This window comes from Kryptolebias marmoratus, linkage group LG6 (assembly GCF_001649575.2).
Source record: "Kryptolebias marmoratus isolate JLee-2015 linkage group LG6, ASM164957v2, whole genome shotgun sequence".
NCBI classification, from domain to species: Eukaryota; Metazoa; Chordata; class Actinopteri; order Cyprinodontiformes; family Rivulidae; genus Kryptolebias; species Kryptolebias marmoratus.
The window spans coordinates 22,459,793-22,476,103 of record NC_051435.1 but is presented as its reverse complement, the minus strand read 5'-3'; the positions used below and the strand labels follow the sequence as shown (position 1 = coordinate 22,476,103).

The 16,311-nt window shown below is 38.0% G+C and overlaps 1 protein-coding gene across 2 annotated transcripts in view; it reads right to left on the bottom strand.

Annotated features, from left to right (window-relative positions):
• pdia5 (protein disulfide isomerase family A, member 5) overlaps positions 1–14,642 on the bottom strand; it is a 69,631-nt gene extending 54,989 nt beyond the window's left edge. The window contains exon 1 of one of the 2 annotated variants that reach the window (XM_017421212.3): positions 14,542–14,642. In XM_017421212.3, coding sequence (XP_017276701.1) covers positions 14,542–14,607 — 66 coding nt within the window. In that variant the 5' untranslated portion in view covers positions 14,608–14,642. Of the gene's footprint in view, positions 1–14,026; positions 14,231–14,541 lie in introns of those variants that run through there. The other variant, XM_037976125.1, reaches the window with a different exon arrangement.
• Between the last annotated feature and the right edge of the window lie 1,669 nt (positions 14,643–16,311).

Below are 16,311 nucleotides of genomic sequence, written 5' to 3'. Positions count from 1 at the left end.
ATGGTTGGAAAAGACAGGACAACTAAAAAGAAGCAGCTGAAGAAACATGTTGCAGCAAATTAGGTTCATTGGCAACAGGTCAGTAACATGACTGGTTACAGAGAAAACAGAAGAAGATCCCAAATACAGATGGACAGAGGTTCAGCAGTAAAAAAAAGAAAAGGTCTGAAAATTATAGAACTTTTTATAGACTTTAAATGTTATATTTTCAATAAATCTCATTCAAAGATTCAGAGAATTTGGAGGAGTTTGGTCACGCAAATGAGATAGCTGAAAATCAATACTGGATGCCCATGATTTTCCCAGGCTCTCTGGTGGGCCTGCCTTAAGAACAGCTATGATCCCATCCAGAAATTAACAGCTTGGGCTCAAAAGCACAATTATTGTCCATGAACACATTTTACTACTCTAAGCACTATCAAGCCAAAAAAAACCTAAACTACATCGGACTAAGGTCCAGAAACACAGCGATTTTCTCATTCACAAATTAACAGAGGCAATGTAAAAAACTGTTCTGTGGTTAGACAAATCAAACTTTATAAACAGCACAGCCTCTAAACTAAAAAGTCCAAATCTAACTAAAGGTTCACCTGACTTGGTATAAACACTTCATTTGAAAACTTGCATCACAGATAGTAAGGGGGTTGTAGACCAAAATATGTACTCCCAATCAGTTGTCTTTTTCAGGGAAGGCCTTGCATGTTTCAGCAAGATAACACTAGACAAAATACTGTACCTACTACAGAGGCATAGGTTCACAGCCAAGAAGTTGAGTTGCTGAACTGGCCTGCCTGCCTTGTAGACCTGTGGTTCCCAAACTGGGTGGCCCATTCCCCCTGGGGCGTTTAAAGTGCTCAAGAAGACACTGAGAGCTACGTTTTACATGTGACTGAGCGTTTATGGAATTTAATAATAAAGACAGCTTTTAATGAATGGTAGACTGATGATTTGTTTTAACATGACTCTCCAGATGTGGTAAAAGAGTCTGATAGCTCTGTGTGTCCACGTTTTCACACAAATGTAAATGAAAAAAAAAATGAAATAAATACGTTTACAGAGAGGGTAGCTTTTCTGTCACTGCAAGGTGGGGGCTCTGAGGGAAAAAGGTCAGGAACCAATAATGTATATCGTTCATAATATGTAAAACGTTGGCACATTATGAAACTTAAAACATAAAGATGACCCTGAACTGTTAAGCAGCTTGAATCTAAAGAATCCATTATCAGGAATGTTCAACAACTTGTGTCCTTTGTTCCCAGATATTTAAAGACTGTAATTAAAATAATCACCAGCATATCACTGCTTTCAGTTTTTCATTTGCCTTAAACACAGCATACAAACTTCAGTGGAAATGAGGTCTTTTAATATGAAATGATTTCTTTTCAAACACTAAAGTGCAAACAAGACAGGACGCAGCGTTAATGACAACCTAAACCAAAAGCAGCTTCAAAGCCAGCAACCAGCAGGTACATGTGCATCATTAGGCTGAATAGCTCCTTTGCCTTAGCAAACACTGCTGGTTGAGCTAATAGTGTGAAACTTTTAATAGATAAAACAAAGCACAGAGTGTGTGGCTTGCACTTTAATCAAAGATGACTAAAGAAAAAAAAAAAAAGACTGATTACACTCCAGCCATTTACAGCTATTTCTTTGCATTCTAATCGTCTCTGCGCCATCAGCATTCATTAGAAAGCCCCTCATTTCTGTCCACAGGGAACTAAATTAGACACCAAACATTGTCTGCTCGCTCAGCGGATCCAGTCTGATGAGTGATATCACCCAGAATAAAAACAAGCACCTGTCAGGCTCATTTTCTATTTTAATTTCCAACTAGATGCTTCTCTGAGGTGTTAGTCCTGTGAATCTTAAGATGCTGGAATTTGCATATCAGAAAACTCTGAAATGAACGCAAAAAAGCTGAAGGGCTTAGAAAGAGCAAAAAAGTAAAGAACTACATCTACAGTTTACATATAAACTAAATCCAGTAGCTGTGTTGCAGCTGAGCTGGGTAAAAAGTGACTGAAGACAACTCCAAATAATACTGAATGATAGGTTCATCACAAACAAACAGAACATGGTGCATTCTTACACACAGACAATCATTCAAAAATATATTATTACTGAGAGAAACCCCATGAAGGCACATATTCAAAACAAACAAAGATCATAAAAAACAACAAAAGAACCAATAGGCTTCGAGACAAAATTATTAGTGCCCTTCCATATTGTCCAAAACAAGGCAAGTTGGGAGACAAACCATCTTACAAAAGTCCAAATGATTTAGCAATTTAGCTTACTTGATAAACATACAGGTATTCATACCATGCAAAGTGAGCAAGAATTTGACTTAGATATGCATTTGTTCTCTAGTATAAAGCTAAACATTTTATGTAATTTTATTTCTGGTACAATTGAAAAAAGCTGTCAAGCTAAAAACAGCTATTCAGATATAATATAGAGTAATAAGATCAAAAATGAAAATGTGTTTTAACAAAAAGGCCAGTCCCCTCTAAGGATGGGAGGCTAAATCTATTTTTAGTCAATTTAAAAATGTCAAAAATTGATTTTGTTATTGGTAATTTGTGCTGATACTTTAAGAGAGTCAGCAGATTGGTTGCAGACTTACTGTAGCAACCCGTAGTAGAAACATGTTGCATAAAAAATGTGTTTTAAACTTTTTATTCCACTTTTTCTTCTCTAAATCCTGAAGTATATCTGTAATAGTTCAAGTTATCATAACATGGCTGTCTTCAGGAAAGACTTGTTCAATTTATGTTTAAATTTCCAGTGAAAAACATGATGCTAATTGTGTTTGTATTTACATTTAAAGATAACTGAAATGCATTGATAAACACTTTATAATCAAAGCGCAGCCCTCTGGATCTGAACTGAATTGTGTCACAGAGTGCCTAAAGATTCCCACCCTTAGTTCCCGCACACCAAACACAATTAAAGAAAAATAGTAAAAGGTTCATAAATATTAAAGGGCAAAACTTGTGACATAATTAATCAAAGTAAAATCAATGGCCTTAACAAAACTGAAGGAAATCAGAGAACTGCAACAAATCTCAGCACTGACAAACCAGTTCAATCATGTCAGATAAAAGCCTCTAGTTGCATAATGTAGAAAAAACAGGTAGGGTGTAACAATTTTACAAGGCTGACAACTGTCACACACTGAGTGTGAGACTCACAAAAACAAAACCATTAGTTGTAATGTTGCAGAGAAAATAAACCAAATGAATAAACCAGGCAGCCCTGGGACATACTATGAATGTTCCTTTAATACATTCAGGTTTGTGGGCCTTCAATTATGCATAACTCTGGTATTGTTGCACAAAAACATTTTTAATCAGGATTTTAGACTTTAATTGGACCACTGAAATACCTTGAGTCTGTTTTTCCCCCTATTCTGTTTGTTGTGTACTGTTCAATCATTTAGTTAGAAAGCTTCAGCTATTGGATGTATGGCCTCATATTTGACGCTAGAATACTTTAGTATACAGGGGAGTTCACAGTTGACTGCAAGGTGCCCAAATCATAAGCTGATAAAATGTCTTAATTTTGGTCTCATCTGACCAAAGGACATCCTTTTAAAAAGTCCAGTGGTAGAATAACACACACACCTGAATGCTCCACTCTTGCTGATGATCAGTTTATCAAGTGCAGTTAATCTGCAACACCTGGTTACTCTCACCTCCAATTAGCAAGGCCACCTGATTTTTATAACCTCATCAAACACAACATATTTTGATACCATTAAATAGATCTTTAAAAAAAAATCCAACACTATTTAATTTTTTTAAATCAGTCTAATGGTTACCAATTAATTATCAAGAAATGATCATCAGAATCAGCCAAAATAATACAATTCTTAAATAGGCAGTTTTCCTGGAACTTCTGTTCGCACGCCAGGCTGAAGCTGAGGAATCGCTCCGATTGGCTGTAAGTTTTTAGATTATTACTTCATGGATAACACCATAGCAGTCGAAAGTGTCAGCTCCCACTTGCAGATTTTTTTAATGCAGGTTATAAAATGTTTTATTTCATCATTGCCTGACCCAGTTAGCTATAGTGCTACCGTGCTTTTTTTCTTTAACGGATTAAGAACATATAAAGGATGAATGGGTTGTGAATGTATAGGTGGCCTTGCTAATAGGATTCCTATGGAAGAACCTGATCGTTCTTAATTGGAAATGAGAGTGTTTATACTGTGATGCTACATTACTTTTATATAAACTTATATAAAAATTGACAGCATCATTAAGGACAGCTATCTTTTTTTCTTTTTTTTTTTTAAGTCAACCACAAATCTCCAACGATCTTGAGAATCTCTAAAAAGTTAGCAAATGCTAATTTATGTTTTAGGTTAGGAGAAACCAATGATCACATGCAGAATGAACACACACACAGTGAAAGCAAAAAGAAAGTCTACAACTACATACAAATTTTGTGCTTCCTTCAAGATAGTTTGTGCTGTAAAGATGCATTGAAAAGGTTTTTATAGATGCATTTTTAGCTCATTGGGATCAGTTATAAAGTATGAAAATCCATCTTACAAACAGCTGCAATCTTAGAAGAAAGTTACAAACTTACAGAACCAACTTTTAACCTTTTAGGATTATAGGTTGAATTTCAAGAGACATATTTGAGATGGATCTCTGCTAAGCTGGGACTTATAAGCAATAAAGGCATTGCAAAATGTTAACTTGAGCAAGTATTTATTGAAGGCATATTCATCACGAATTACTTAGTTCAACACAGACATAGATCTGTGGGTAAAGACTTTTTCCTCCCATAAATTATGGCTGTTAAAGTATCTTGTCAGATTAATGTGAAAACAGCAACAATTCTAAACACTGCACCATAAAATATTCAGACTGGCACCTCCTCCTACATCCGAGGAAGCAAAGAACAACATTGATGCTGTCGCCAAGCCAGCACCGCTGATGGCTGTGATAAAACGTGTCTTCCAGCAGCTGAAGTGTGTGTCATCTTCCACTGACAGGTGTACAATAATAGATATAACTAGACTGTGCTGTCAGATTTTCCATTAAACACCCTAAGTGACAGGCTCATTCAGAGACAGTGTTACTGCACTGCTGATGATTTCTGCTGGGGTTTATTACAGAGCAGCGCTTGCAAAGGGAGCGAGCATAAAAACATTGCTGAAATGAATGCGTCAGAGCAGTGTATTGTATAATGTGTTCAATAATAATAAGTGTAAAAATAACAGCATAATGACAACAGTTACAGAGTACATTAGATTCAGCCTCATATGTTCTATATTATCTGTTAGGTATTGTGCCGTCTCCTTTTTCTAAACTGACCAATTTCCCTCCCCAATCTTAAACTTGAGCAAGCAGTAACTATGACTCAGTCAATTCCAATAGTCATTGATACATTTCAGTTTTCTGCTACTTTCCCTTTCCCAAGTGACCAACACTGAGCTCTGTATTCATTATTTCTTTTGTAGTTAAAAAGGTGTAAAATGTAGATTACCTTAGGCACAGTAAGGGCTATAAAGCATCTGAAATACAAAATATATTTTAATAGCTAAATTAAAAATGATCCTATGCATAAAATTTCACTAATTTCTACTGAAGCATTTTTGTTTCACGTAAAACCTGAATAGGTCTTAATAAGTGTGGATGATGACTCACAATTACTACCATGAAAAGCATGTTTAGTTTTTCAATACCACACTGTAGGTCTGTTTCTAAGTTCCAAGAAAAAGATCATCAAGTGGTGTTCAACTCTACAAATGGTGAACTGCTTATGTGAAGAATATTATACTCATGCAGGCATGCTGGTCTACTTTTCCTTAAATATCTGATAATAACTATCAGCACTTGTTGATATAATTCATGCAGTTAGTCTACCAGGATTCATTTCAGGAATCTGCATGGTGGTGGAGCTTTTAAAACAAATGTGACAGTTGTTTATAAATGCAGAAAGAAACAGTCGAAGCAGATCACTTTAGTAACACAACTTATTTGCAGGGTTTTGATGCAATCAAAACAATTTCAAGATAGACAACTGAGAAATGCCAAAGTCTGTACTGCATTAAAACCATTCACAGTCCTAGGGCATGACCCTTGGTACACATCTGAAAACTACAGTCAATAAACAACATTCCTTCACCTACAAATGCAACTAAATACTCTACCAGAAAAAAGGGATATACAGTCAATTTCTGGACATTTTTTTTCCAAGTCTAAGCGGATTTAGGAAGACCTGAGTCAGAACAGAAGTCTGTTCTGTACTGTGAAAAATACTGTAAGAAATCAGGAACGTCACTCTCCAAACTAAAGAGAGGGGCCATCTGGTCTAAAATCCAGGATGCGTTAAAAGGACATACCAACCGTCTAGACCCCTCAGATCTTCTGGTTCTGGACTGCTCTGCATCCCCAGAACCAGAACCAAACGAGGAGAAGCAGCATTCAGTTTCTATGCACCACAAATTTGGAACAAACTTCCAGAAAACTGTAAAACAGCTGAAACACTGGGTGCCTTTAAATCTTAACTTAAAACCCACCTGTTTAGAGTTGCTTATGGCTAAATTAGGGTTAGAGTGCGGGTTTTTGATGTTTGTCTCTTTCTTACTGTTTATTCATTGTCACATGCTGTTTTTATTTTGTTTTTTAATTATGTAAAGCACCTTGAAATGCCTTGCTGCTGAAATGTGCTATACAAATAAAATTTGATTGATTGATTGATTGACATGTTTTTCAGGATCAGCTAAGCTTACATTATCTAAATTAAGGTTATTAAGAGTCGTTAAAAATTACCTTCGCCAAGGATGTTATGTATGTACGTCTGTATTGTGTATAAGATTACTCAAAGTGTTATAAACAGATTTTCATAAGATTTTCAGGAAATGCCAAACACCCTACAAGGAATGAGTGATTAAATTTTTGAGGTGATTCAAAGTTCAAGACCACAGATCAACCCGTGCTCCAACTCTGCAGCTGTATAACAGGAATGTTAAACTCCACAGTTGGACACCTTGTGGGTCGAGGGTGATCACCACTGATTTCAAGGTTCATGGGGTCAAAGATCACAGGTAACCCCTTTGTTAAAACCTTCTCTCTGCTCCTACATGTGACCCTTTTGTTACCTCCACCACAGAATTTTGTTTTTGGTTGTGTCCATTGGTTTGTTTGTCTGTCTGTTAGCAAAGATCATTTAAAAACTAATGAACAGATTTGGAGGACATTTTCAGGAAATGTTGGGGTTGTTACAAAAAAACAATGGATTAAACTTTGGTGCGGATCCAGATTATGATCCGGATCACGCTGTAGCCTTGGTGGAGGTTTGCATTCTCTGCGTGTTTCTAGTTTTGAATAAAAAAAGCTGGTAGTCAGATAATTTGATTTCATGGAGGAATCCTCTGTACTGTCTGTCTGTGAGTGACTGCACTCAGACACTGTCCCATCAGTGCACGATAATCAGCCAAAAGGTTCAGATCTTTGCTTACTGAAATTGTATAACCTGCATCTGTCCAGCCTTCTTTTAAATGTATTGTGAACATGAATATGTTGGTATTACCCTAAACAAGGCATTGAGTAACATGCAAAGACTTGCCAATGGTTTACTAAGTTTTTTGTTAATAGAGAGGCTCGTGTAAATATTGTTCAGATTAAGTGCAGGTCACGGAGTAGAGTTTTAGTTCAGAGACCTCTGGCTTGCTGACAACATATTGGCTTTATTGACCTTTGTGCCCCGTCTTAACAGGCAATTGACAGAAACCCCAAGACAAATTTCTCCTGATAAATACACAACAGAGGCTCCTTGTTCAGCCTGCAGTCATTCTGAGAGGCATTAGAGTTGTGCTGTGTTCAAACTCCTCTTAATGTCCTCCCTCCTTATCAGCATGCTTCCTAACACATGCAGCAGGTGGAAAGCCTGACTGCAGCAAAGCAGATCAATAGTAAAGAAATATAAGGACACAAAAGTCATTTTTCCACACAGTTACAGGAACAGAAGATGCATCAGGAGTTCTAAACCAGGAAGAATAACACCAACTATGGAGATAAAACTATTTTTTCCCCTAAAACTGTGTGTTAAAGATGTGAATTAGTAACTTAGAAACAATTCTTTTTTCCAGTTTAGTGATTCATTTAAAATTAAAAGTTTAGTACATACTTAGTACAACTAGACAGCATGATTAATGTTTCAAAAGCATGTGAACAAAACTTAAAGAACAGCCTTAAACTATACTTCTAGTTTTGTTTCTTTTGTCAAAATCAAAATAGACAGGAAACAAAGATTTTATATAGTTTTGAAACTATTTAAATCTTGACAAAAGCTGCAAATGAGACAAAATGACAACTTATACATCAACTGGCAAGCACTGTGATTATCTCAAAATAAATTTAGTAATACATTTGTAAGTAGATTTATTATTTTGCCTCATGACCAGATGAATCAATCCTTCTTTCCATGACCTTCTGTACATGCATTAAAAATGCACTGTTTAAGAAAAATAAAATTGGCTGTATATGAACCTACCCAGAGTCTGCCTGCAAGCCCTCACCCTCTATGTGCTGTGACAAATCGGCTGAATAAATGACATTCAGTTTAGGGCTAGTACTGAATCAGCACAAACCACACCGGTTTTTGTCAAGCAGTTGTCTTCACTTCCCTCTGACTAATGAGCCGGTCAGGTGTGTGTTGCCGTATGTGGCCAGGCTGATTTTATAGGATACTTTGTAGCCTACAAACACACTGCCAAGCTACTACTGACGAATAAAAAGTGTTATAGAACCAAAATATTTTACTGGTACGCACCAAAACCTGTTTATTATTAGATACTATCTGAACACATTATGGATGAAACACCTTTTTATTTAAAGTCTTCCTTTTGTTAAATAAAGGATTATTCCAAAATAATGCTTGATCTAGATGTCAAATGCGTAACAGTTCTGTTTTTTTTTTTAAGTACGATTTATTTTGTAAAATATCAAAGTAATCTTTTACCAAGAAATTCAATAAAGTTAAATGCCCTAACTTGTTACTGTGAAGGGTTTCCCCCAGTGTAGTATAAGCCTGGAGGGCCGTCAGGCTTTGGTGACCCTGCCGCCAGGCTAAGCTCCGCTTGTTTAATATAAATACGTCATTTGTTATACATGTTTTTCCACTCGCTTCCCTGACACTGCTACCTTTATCTACCTCACTGCGCGAGGGTGCGCATGCCAACAGTGACACAATCGCGCTGTCCCCGTCCCTGCGCAAAGGTCCCGCGCGGTGTCTCGCCATGCACCTTTTGTACTTAGTGAAAATATTATCATTGTTTAACAGTAAAATGATGCTATTAAACTCAGCATTAGATATGCACAGTACAGGACAGCATCTCTCTGTTTTTCAGAGTTCTCTGTTGTTATTCATTGGCCTGTAAGTGAGACGTGTGTTGGTGCTTTTATTTGTAAAAGTGACTTAAATTAGAATTTAAATTAGGTGCAATGAATTAGTATTTATTGTATTGTATTTTTGTTTAAAAAAGTATTTCAAAAATGTATTGTTGTAAAACTAGTTTTGTAAATATTTGGCACAAATATCTTACAATATCACATAATAAATAGCCATATTTTCAACTTTCCTGTCAACTTTAACCATTTTTTTTTACTAAATCATAGTCGGCCAGCAATCGGTCACCTACCACCAGGCTTAGCCTCTTTTCTATGGGAAACCCTGTATATTATTGACTGAGTTACAACACAACAATAAGTTGTCTGTATCTTTTCTTGTATAATTTCTATTATGCTCTTTCAGTGCATTTGTTAAGATATACATGTTAAGACCTGAATAGAACCAGAACCGCCTTCAAAACCAGCAACAGGAGGAAACTGGTATGAAGGACAGATTTCCTGAATTTATACATTCTTATTCATTTAGCTGGAGAACTAGACTCACTGCCTGCGGCTCTAACAATTCTAGGATAAACAGTGACAACGACTGATGTAAAAATACACCGGTGGACATTACGGTTTGATTTCAGCAGCATTTATGTGTAGAGTGTATGAAATACATAACCATGACTGCAAATGCTAGAAAAATCTGATTTTGTAAGAAAAAAAAAAAAACATCAATCAGAGCCCTGATAAAGAAAATGCTACTTATTCTTTCATTATGTAAATAAAATGTTTCTGAAGCAGGCAGCGCTGCACATATTGATCATTTTTGCCTGAAAAACAAAAAAAAGAAAAACATGCATCACTGACAAGGAGATATTATCAGTCATAAACAACAAAACCCAATACTTCAGTTTGTGCGACTGCTTTTGTCAGTCAGGTGTCTACCACCCAGGCAGCAGGCTTCTAAAATAATACCGCAGTGGCTTATCACCTCCCGTGTTTAATCGTCTACATACACCGCTACCGCACTGCTTACCAAAACCACAACACACACTCATGTAATCTGACAGCAATTGTAACACTGCAACTAATTTGTGAGATTTTATTTAGTTGAAACATTTTTGAATTTATGAGCACTATGTGGGATCTTTAAATTGCTCACTGGAGGAAGACAGAACCTGAAACCGTTTTTGTTGTTGTTGTTCGTTTGTTTTGTGCTTTAAACATGATCTGATGATGTTAAAAGCCAGGAGTGGGTTAGAGGCATGCCTCAGTCAGTGAATCTAAAGGATTAACCACCAAATATTAATAGAAAGGTTAATCTAAGGTTATGTTCTTTTATCCAAGTGTATTTTTGGCCTCTTCAAATCGGGTCACAATGCAAAAATTGGTTATAATTCACACAGCATCTGTAGCTGAATCAGACACTGCCAAATTACATTTGACTGTGGGCACTTAAACATCATTTAAACGGTTGACTTCAGTTCAAAAAAAACTGTACGGCTCATTGTCAAAATAACAAATAGTGTCACGCCCAGAAGTATACAAAAAGGAGTGTACAGAAACACCCACATGTCATCATTTTTTTAAACTGCTGGAGCACAACAGGAAGCAGAGCCGGATAAGGTCTTTATTAGTATTAAACAGTGCTATGAAGTGGCGAGAATGATATGGTGCATCATATTACTAGCTTTATCAAAGCTAAAAATGAAGAATTACATTTCTGTAGGACAAGTTTGGAGATGTGCATATTATGTAGCTTTGAGAACCCTTTGAGTATTTAGGTTTTATTATTTTATTTTTATTTATTTATTTTATTTATTTCTGAAACACACTGAAACTTTCAACATCCAGGAATATTATTTTTTTAATCTGAATCAGGGTTCCCTATTAATAAGCAGTGTTTAAGTTCAATATACGCATGTGTTTTAATGGTTTGACATAGTATAAGTTATAAGACATGCTGAAATGCTGTTGCACAAATCTGTGCTCCGAAAATAAGCTTAAAGTCCGTCCAATCGATTGTCTTCTGCTAATTCAAGCTCAAGTTACTTTTTTTGCTGGAATGACTGCAAAAACAATATTATTTGGATAAAGCTACAGTTCTGAAACACAAGTGTGCTTTCAACCCTTCGCCTCGAACTTGAACACAAAATTGAAATATTCTCTGAAGGCTGACAGATGAAAGCTGTGTGAATATTCAAAGATTGGGCTTGTTTACAGAATCCTTACCGCAGATTGAGTCACTTACAAAACACAAAAAGGAAGGAAAATATGTTTTAAATGGCAAGTTTTGGAGTTTAGAGCTGAAGTAAAATGAAACATTAAAAGAAAGTCAGCGTTTACTACTCCCTGTAATTTAAAAGCAAAAGTAGATCAAATTCATATGTTTTAAAACCTGACATGCTATACTGTTTTACATCATAGTGAACAAGAAACAACTACGTGCAGTCAGTGAAGACTTTGCTTATGCTACTTAAACAAAGAGTTTTACCGCCAGTAAAATCAATAAATCAAGTTAAGCCTACTGTAAACCTGTCGTTGGCTTTGTTAGGCCTGAACGTTTTCTTAACAAGCCCAGAACTCATGACACATTTAGAATCCTGATGTACTCAACCTCTGAAAGGCTCTAACAATATGTTTGCTCAAAAAACCCAAGCAGGTTGTGTTACAGTCTCTCACAATCAGCTTCGGCTCCATTAAACCCAGAACGTGTTCTCGTGCACATTGGGACAAAGCGACCACGGGGGTATCCTTCTGGTAAAAGTTGTTACAGAGTTTCAAAACTTGGAAAAAAAGATTTTTTTTTTTTTTTAACTGGAAGAAGAAATAACTGTGTAGGGGGTGGGAAGGCAAGTAATGGTTAAAGAACCACTGAAGGCCTTGCATTCCTTAAAAGAATGCCTGCCATTTTTAGACTAAAATCATCTAGTGTTGAAAGCTGTAGCCATTTTGCGCAATACTACAAGATCTCAAGCAACGTCTTAGTGCCGTGAATGACTCTCAGCTACTACCACACCACATTTTAGCTGAATATCTGCTACACTGACTGTAACAGCCATTTTTATGTTGCTAATGATGATTAGCTGTGGTAGCCATCCTGAACTGGACTGACTCCAGAATGTAATCAGTTGTGGGTTTCTATTCAATGCTTACATTTTGAAGATTTTAATAAATGCTGCCCGGTGGTTCGTGAGATATTTGCAAACGGACAGCTGGCTCCAACAGTTGGCTGCAAAGTTCTGAACACAGATTTTATCTGCACAAGCCTTGAATAAACAAGAATAGCACCCAAAAGCCAAACAAATTATTTGAATATCGTCAAAACTCACCTAGCCTAGCTGAGAAACTAATGCCCCTTTTACACGGGCTCTAAAGGTCCCGGCTCCACTCTACTCAGCTTGCTTTGCGTGCGTTTCCATCAGCATTTTTTCAAAGGCGGCCCTGCTTCTTTGGTCCCTGCTTCGGAGTAGGGCCAGCCGAGCCGGCCCTGCTTTCCTTGGTGACGCAAGCTTAGCTCCTGTTCACTAATTGGTCGTGGGTGTGACCAGATACAAGCATAAAGAGAGAATGGTAGGAATATAAACAACAGCGTTAGCTTACCCTGCGACATGTACGCCGTCTGTCCCCCAGCTGAAGACGCTGTAAAGCCTAAAATCTCCGTCGGATAACAGCTGTCCTACTCCACGCAACAATCGCGGATTCCAGAGCATTTCTTCCACTGCGCCTCTCTTCCTGAAGTCTCAGGAGAATCCCCATAAGTTTAAAAAACAGCAACAACACAGCGCCAAAGTTGTCCATTGCGCTTGCGTTGTTTACACAACTTGCACCAAGTTTTCGAATCGCCTCCCCCCCCCACAACACAAGAAGGCGTTTCTCTGCCAAACTGGCCGGTGTAGACGCGATGCATTCTTTAAAGAGCCAAGCAGAGTAGACTGGAGTAGAGCCGGACTTCTGAATTAGAGCCAGTGTAAAAGGGGCATAAATGTAGGCTGATAGTCACTACAGTATGTTTACCATCATGGTGTATTACTCATGTTTTATTTCATAGCTGTAAATGTTGAAAAAACTAGTTCATGTTCTTCTCCCAACGGCGCATAAAGTCGCGTACAAGGATCAAACCAACTCTTTATTTATTTTTACTGGACAGCTCCCATCTTCTGATTGTACCCTCCTCATGTCTTTGGATCCAAACTGTCTCTGTCCTTGACGCTAGCCTCAGAATGAGACGGTTTTATCGCCTGGTTTCTTAGTCTTTTCCAGTGCTTCCAGTGCATCCGCATACTTTGCTCTCCTGTGAACCAAGTGGTCCCAAGCTTGTAATGGCGTTAAAGCAGAGGAACAGGGGTTTAAAGGTTAGTTCACTGTGGGAACAAAGCCTCCTAAAACTGAAAGCTGCTTTTGTTTGTTCTAAAAAAACTTTAATGAACCAGGGATGGAAAAACCCCAGCAGTGTTGCAGCCATGCGCCATATTGTACCCCTAATAACTGATTTATTAGTTTAACTTTAAAATAACTCGAAAATGACGCAAGAGTTGTATGGAAATAAAATATTCCCCCCCCCCCCAGTGTTTCAAGAGCTTGACCTGCCTCTGTTTCCTGCAAAGGAGCACTTCTGTGTTTTACACTCATTTCCAGCAAGGCAAATTATGTGAAACTTAATAACTTACGCTTCCTTTTAACAAGCTGAGCCGACAGAACAAACCCCGTACTGCTTCCTTGGTGTGACATAATGCGTGCGCAAAGAAAACCCACAGTTGCAGGCTTTTTATCTCAGTCAGAGAGTTAGGTTCCTTCGACTTGACTCTGCTCTGAATGAACGTCAGCCGCCGCTCCGGACACCAGGGGAAAGGCAGCATGTAAACAGGAGACCGCCGGGTCGGAAACCCGCTCTGTGCGCGAGCCTAATTAGGGAACACCTGTGACATTTTCCGCGCCACGCAAGCCACGCAAGCCACGGCGACGGTACGCTTCTAACAGCTGGTTATCCGGGGCACCAAGTTCAGTGAAGGGCTGTCAACTTCCCTCCCGCAGCTCCCTGCACGGAGAGGCTAAGGAGACGTGTTGAAGAAGAGCGGCGTTCCCCTCCCTCCCAGAAAACAACAACACCCTCCCACTCCCACCGAGGTGTCACCGAACACCATTACAGTTCACTCGGAGCAAAAACGCGGCCCGCTCGACTCACCAGCAGCACCAGCGCGAACATTTTCGCCTCTCTCATCCTTCTCCTGTAGCGGTTCCAGGAGGCCATGATGCCGTTGCCACGTCTGGATACGCAGGCGCATTCCGGACTTTCACGGAAATGTTAGGCTCGGCGCAAAGTACGCTGGGAAATGAAGTTATCGTGACATGTCACGGGTTGGATTTTACACCTGCCACCTCAAGTCACCGAAAGAAGTTCATCTTAACCCTTTCATTATTTGTACTTTAATGTACATATAGATTGTACATTTGTTAAAAGGGAAAAGAAAAAATATAGCCTATAGAAAATCTTTTGTATAGAACTAATAAAGAGACACATTACTATTTATATTTTACTTATTTATGTATATTACTTGTTGTGTTGTGTTCAGTGTATTTTTTGTTATGTTCTGAATTTGAATTTGAAAAAACAAACTAATATTTTATGTTAGGAGCGACTGTGAAGGCTATAGGCTACATGATGTTTATTTATTTTTTTATTAGAATGTTGAAGTTTTATTATGAAATATTTAATTACACTAGAAGGTAATTAGTAAATTGCCTTGCGACTGAATGGCGCATCATTAACTCTTTATCAATTAGACTGGTTTCTTACAGAACCAGCTATGATGCTCCATGAATCAATCAATCTATCTATCTATCTATCTATCTATCTATCTATCTATCTATCTATCTATCTATCTATCTATCTATCTATCTATCTATCTATCTATCTATCTATCTATCTATCTATCTGTCTGTCTGTCTGTCTGTCTGTCTGTCTGTCTGTCTGTCTGTCTGTCTGTCTGTCTGTCTCATGTGTTTGATCTATAAAATGAGTGTTTTTGAAATTGTTAATTTCTCCTTGTTGATACTTTAAGAATAGAACAGAATAGAATACTTTTGTCATGTGAGATGCCCAACAGATGGGACTACGAGATCCTTTTCAAGACTGAATAAACTTAGTATTGTCTGGTAACTGGGAAGAGCTCCACATCTGAGAATATTATTTATTTTCACTGTTTAAAGTGACAGTTTGGATGTTTTAGCGCAAGGTTCTTTGGAAGGTTTATACATTACCTATTGGAGATCTTTGAATGATCTCAGTTTGGACAATTAGAGTTTAACTCTGACCAGATCCACGAGCAAACGGCTCGTCCAGGCAAAGCCAAGACAAAAGCAAATTGCTGCTGTCCTAAAACAAACTCCAATCTTAAAAAAAAAAACAAAAACTTCATAGTTCTTCATGCCTTTAAATTGCTGTCAGTTGTTAGTTACAGTCACAAAGCAGCAGCAGTGAGTGGTTGTAAGCTTCGGGAGCAGCTTGGTCAGTTTTAGCAGAAATCTGATAATGTTTCTGGCAGAATAGCCGTACAATGACAAAAGTACAAGTCTATAAAGTAATGTTATTGCATGACAAGAGTAATCCACTTTGGTTTTGGTCCCCGATTGAACTAGCTGTTAGTGTCTTAGTCTGGACGGAATTAAACTTCGTTTCTCCACATTCTGGGTTGTTCAGAGAGCTGTACCTACAACAGGTGAGATATTAACAATTCATAACCTTTTCCACAAAACCCGTCTTCAAAAGACCCGAACTATCTCTTTAAGGTTTTGCCGTGAACAAAACAGCAAACCAGTGAAATGCCCAGCGGGGTTATATTGCCAGGTTACCGCTGCCGCCGCGCGCGCGCAGACACACAGCAGGTATTGTGCCGGAGTCCTGGTGAACGACACAAACCTCTCCCAGAAGCCCACCCACCCCACCGTCCTCCCC